We start from the raw sequence: 5,546 nt of genomic DNA on the forward strand, positions 1-5,546 counted from the left end.
CCAGGGCAGGGGCACAGACCAGCCAGTGCCTCATTTAGGTGACAACATGGTCAGGGCTGACAGGAAACGTGTCTAGGGGTAGATACATCCCCATGTGAAGTGCAGTTACCAATGATTCAATGATTCAATGGAGCGTTGAGGGGGGCACGGAGCAGCCCCCACTTAGGGACACAGTGGGGACAGCATGGGAAAGGCACAGCACCTGCCTGCAAGGGTTTATCAAGGCATCGCTGTGCCACTGCCGGATCAGCAGCCCTGATCAGCCCCTGCGCTGCTTTATTTCCCTCCGGCATCAGCTAAACAGATCAAGCAGCTTCCCCCTCTTCAAAACCCGCCCCAAATCTCTATGTACAGACTCAGTGTCCCATAACAGTACAAAAATATACACGAACTCTACAGATCCCAGCTCAGTAGATCAAAACACAGCTACAAAATCACAGTGCACAAGACAGCATCAGGCCCAGGGAGCGACGGGGTCCCCCGGAGAGCACGGCACGCCATAGGAGCACCCCGGCACGATGGGGTGGCAGATCATCTCCTGCTTTGTGGGGTCATTTCTGGTCCAGGTGGCAGTACAGGTACATGGCAACCACCATGGCTGCAATCTGGGGTGGCAAGAAGAAAGTCAGCACCCATAAGTTTGTGTTGTCTCATCCCTCCACCCAGCATGGGCTTGGGTCACAGCCTGTAGCATCCATCCCCAGCACACTCAAGGAGGAAGAGTTGGGTGTACCAATGGAAGAAGGCTCAGTAGCCACCCTGGGGCAGATGGTGGGCCATGGCGCTGCACCAGCCCCTTGCCACCCAGGCTGGTCCCTGTGCCGCCACTCACCCACAGGTACAAGGAGAAGGAGCACAATGATGCTCAGGCACTCACCTCCAAGGCAGCAATGCCAGCAGCCACGCCACCCACCACACCTGCATGGGTCCTGATTTCCTCCAAGATCTGATCGAAACAACCCTGCAGGAGGCAAACACGCAGGTGAGGGTGAGCAAGAGGTAGTGATCCCCCAGCTGCTGGGGCACAGCAGCCCCAGGAAGGGAGGTACAGTATAGAGATGGAGATGGTCTGGGGGTTTCAGGGGGCAACCCAGCCGCTTCCCAGGCCAAACCACTGTATTGGGGGCAGAAAGGAGGGGAATAGGCAGGGAAATCACACAGAAAACCAGAGTGGTGCCTGGATTCATGCTCAGCTCCAGGCATGCCACCCTGCTACAGAGCTCCCCTTAGGACCAGAGCAATGGCAGCACCTTTGCTTGCCTCTACCAGGCATCCCCCAGGACTCAAGGCCCATGGGACCACCATGTCCCAAGCTAGGGCTGGAGCTACATGGGAGCTCTCCTGCCCCATACCAAAGCACACCCCAAACCAGGCTCTGCCAGAAGAGAAGAGGTGTTGGTGCATCCATACCGTGACTTTGCTTTCTGCAGCTGCCGTGTAGGTGCAGGGCTGTGTGTTATTACAGCAGGGCTCGGGGTAGGTTCCATGGTTCTTATACCAGACAGAGTCATTGAAGTCTGTGTAGTTATTCAGGCCACAGCAATGGACCTAAGAAGGAGAGAGAAGAAAGGATGGGGAGAGCATCCCTCAGGTCTCCCTCCTGGTGTCCAGGCCTGGACTCCGCTGCCCCGTGGAGGGTGTTACCCAGCTCAACCCTGGTGTTCAATGGCCTTCTTATTTTGCCCATACTCAAGCATACACAGCTCTTCCCCCAGGCATGGGACCACTGGATTCCAGCCTGGGAAGCTGATGGGAGGTGACAGCTCAGCACATGCAGGATCATGATGGTGTCCCCATTCCCATCCCGGAATGGGAATTGCCCATCCCAAAGCCCAGGTTTGCACCACTGAGCCATGCTGGGAGCATTCTGGCCCAGAGATGGGGGCCCCAGGGCTCAGCGCACCTCTCTCATGGTGACGTTCCAAATGTGCGTGAAGCTGTTATCCACCCCGTACTTATCCTTCAGGAGAGGGGTCACCACAGCCGTCAGCAGTGTCCCTGCCTGGAAGAAGAGGCCGAGAAACACCATCAGAGAAGGTTCTGGTGAGCATCACAGATCTAAGATCCCCCATACTGGTCTCAAGCTATTGGGAGGAGACCAACCAGGCCCAGCATGGCCAGGAGCACATCGCACCACATCCCTTCGGCCTGAGGACAGCTTGGCCCCTTTCCCATTAACCAGTGCTTTATGGCACCGAGGCCACTTATGACCGGTGAGTCATCCGATAAGCAGCCCAACTGAGGGAGCCAGGAATGATGTTTGCTCTGCGGTTGACTTCTCCAGTGCCTAATGAGGCAGTCACCTTTCTCCCCAGGTGGTTTCTCAGGTGCTTAATAAGGGGGTGAGTTTGAGCATGAAGCATTAGGGCTTTCCTCTCCTATGGGGCTCCTACCATCAGAGGTGGAGAGGTGTCAAGGCTGGTACTAGCTTAAGGCATTTGAAAGAAAGAAGAGGGCAAACCTTGGACCATACTGCTCATTTCTTTAGGGCAATGGGAATCCCTGTTCACTCCATCCTCACCCCAGCCAGGCCCCCCCACCTTGCCCACATAGCTGGTGCCAATAGGGTCCAGCATCCCGTCCTCCAGCAGCAGTGCCCACCTCTCAGCTTCCCCATCCATGGGCAGCACCACCAGCCCCAGCACCTCCCGTTTTCTCAAGGGGTAGGAATGGATCCCAGATTAGCCCAACGCAAGCCTCAGATATGGTACTCACAACACCTGTGTAGACCAGAGCCACCACGGCAGCAGCAACTTCAGCAATGAAGATGATCAGCACCACTGAGAAGAACTAGAATACAGCAAGAGGAGGGAGGTCAGAGCACTACAGGCTTCCCAAGGCCACAGGACACCACCTCAGAGCTCAATCCCTGTCTCATTGCCTTCAGCTGTGCTGCAGGGCATTGGCAGCACAACCTTGGGATCCTCCAGCCCTCCATATGGGGCTGATCTCTCCAGACGTGCTCCAAAGGAGACCTTTGCTTAGCACCAGCTTCTGCTTCCTTTCACCCTCACCCTGGGCAGACTTTAGGTCCAGCATTGCCTTTCCAAGGGCCACGCAGACTTCTGCCACATGGGAACATCCATGGAGCACATCTCCATGGAACAATCTGTCCCTCAGATCTCCCCCACCAGAGGCCAAGCTCAAATGATGCTTGATAAGGAGACAAGTCAGGTCCATACCATCATCAGGAGACATTTGCTCTCCTTCTGTGCTCCGTAGCACCCAAGGAAGCCGATCACCAGCAGGATGGCACCGATGGCGATGAGGAAGTAGCTCACATTCACAACCTGCAGGATGCTGGAGGAGATTGCCCCAAATATATCCAGGAACGACTGTCCATCCACTGTGACCCAGATGCCAACTCCTAGCAGGGTCCCACCACTGAGCTGGGAGGAGAAAAACAATGTCAGCTCCCAGGCAGGTCGAGATGTGTGATTTGGGGAAGGTCCTGGCACAGGTATTTCTCCCCTTTGCAAGTTCTTGCTATACCGAAGCAATACTTTATGGCCACTGAGAGCAGCTCAGGGTGTTGGTGCCACACACTTGGGGTGGCCGGATGGGTCAATATCCTGAAACACACCCCACTACCAGCACATTCCCAGCTGTGGTGTCACAGTTCCCCCTATTCAAGGCAGCCAAGCCAGCTGTGTCACCGGCCAACCCTGGCCCCAGAGGGACCCACATGTCCAGCTCGCACTGGCCACCATTACACTGCCACAGATTCCATCCAGGGAAGATACCCACTTACACAAGGGAGCGGAGGATCGAGTGAGCCCCAGAGGCTCATGTACACCCCACAAAGTCAGCTCAGGGCTGCTTCCAGCCTGCCGCAGCCCTGCCCTCCACCCGCTCCACCTTTCCCAAGCCCTGGAAGGAGCATTGAGGCAGCAGAGTTTCACCAGGGTGAGCCTGGAGGCTCTACAATCCCCCTCCCTAAGGCTTTATCCCACCACAGCCCCTTCCAGACTGCTCCATCGCTCTTGCGGAGTCAGGGTAGCTCTTAGAGCCCCACCACCTTTTAGCCCTGTGTGGGAGCAGAGGCTGTATGTATGGGGACACGGAGGGGCAGGAGACCCCACAGGGGATGGCTTCCCCAGCCCCATGCCCGGCTCAGGGTGCTCCCCAGGCCCCGCTCCCACAGTCCCCAGCCTTTCATCGCAGTTTCTCGAGGAGCAGGAAGCCGCCAGGGTCGGGTCCCCCCGGGGCAGAGACATCATCTGGGGCGCACTTACGAATATGACCAGGTTGAAGAGGATCATCATGACCTTGATAAAGGTGAAGCACCCCATCTTTGCACCTGCGGAGAGCACAGACATGATCAAGGGGGATCCCCAACCACAGCCCCCCGAAGGGCAGAGGAGGGGGAGCCCCGGGGGGCACTCCCCAGTGGCCGAGGCCGAGCTTACCTGAACGCAGACCGGTCCTAGCGCCCCGTCCCGACCGCACTGACGCCTTTTAAGCGGGCACGGCCCCGGGGCCGCCTCCGCCGCTGGATCCCCCCCGCCCCGTCCAGCCCGGCCCCGATGGGGCCACCCCCTGGAGGGAGGGAGGGAGAAGGAGGGGGGATGAAGCCACGCGTGTCCCTGGGTACCTGCTGCCTGCTGCCCTCTGCCGCCGGAGCGGCCCGACCCGGGGCATACAGGTAGAGAGGCTGAATTCTCCTCCGCGCCCATCACCGCGGCCTCTCGGCGGTGGGGCTGGGAATATGATATTCCCGTCCCAGTGCTGCTGTGAGCTGACAACACTCGAGGACAAATACCCCTGCCTGTGTCTTCGCTGAGACCCAACCTGACAGCCCCGTGACCTTTGGGATGGGGCTGTAGCCCCTTTCCAGTGCCTGAGGGGGAGGCAAGAAAGCTGGAGAGGGACTTTATACAAGGGCAGGTATTGACAGGACAAAAGGGAATGGCTTTAAACTGAAAGAGGGGAGATTTAGATTGGATATTAGGAAGAAATTCTTTACCATGAGGGTGCTGAGGCGCTGGCACAGATTGCCCAGAGAAGCTGTGGCTTCCCCATCCCTGGTACTGTTCAAGGCCAGGTGGGATGGGGCTTGGAGAACCTGCTCTAGTGGAAGGTGTCCCTGCCCGTGGCAGGGGGTTGGAACTGGATGAGCTTTGAGGTCCCTTCCAACCCAAACCATTCTATGACTCTATGACTTTGGGGGGCAATTGTATCTATTTGGGGGGGGGAGAAGGGGAGCTTCCCCCCATGGCAGATGCTGCAGCCATGGTGGTGGTACCACCCCACTGCCCTCCTCCACAGGCGCTCAGCAGCAGTGCTGGGCACTGGGCTTGGGATTTTCTGGCCACGGGCAGCCCCATGGGTTGGCCCCTGTCTGCCATCCCTTCCTGCAGGACCATGATTGTGTTACCCCATCTTTCTGGGCTGATGCTGTGCGTGTGCTGCTGGCCCCACAGCTTGGGACCACTCAGGCAGGGATCTCCAAACCTCAAATCTCCAGCCCCCTGGGCAAAACCAGGAGCAGGCAGAGGAGGGCACAGAGCCAGTTTACAAAGGAAAACCCAAAGTTGTGCGGGCCG

The 5,546-nt window shown here is 57.7% G+C and overlaps 1 protein-coding gene across 1 annotated transcript; it reads right to left on the reverse strand.

Moving 5' to 3' along the window:
• Positions 1–551: 551 nt before the first annotated feature.
• On the reverse strand, positions 552–4,292 carry TSPAN1 (tetraspanin 1; the record flags this gene model as incomplete). Its single annotated transcript, XM_080623733.1, has 7 exons — positions 552–605; positions 878–961; positions 1,411–1,548; positions 1,904–2,002; positions 2,716–2,790; positions 3,183–3,389; positions 4,236–4,292. 7 exons carry the CDS (start codon positions 4,290–4,292, stop codon positions 552–554), a joined length of 714 nt encoding a protein of 237 aa, XP_080479859.1.
• Positions 4,293–5,546: the final 1,254 nt, after the last annotated feature.

The sequence above is a fragment of the Psittacula echo genome (assembly GCF_963264785.1).
Source record: "Psittacula echo genome assembly, chromosome: 7".
Classification (NCBI taxonomy): domain Eukaryota; kingdom Metazoa; phylum Chordata; class Aves; order Psittaciformes; family Psittacidae; genus Psittacula; species Psittacula echo.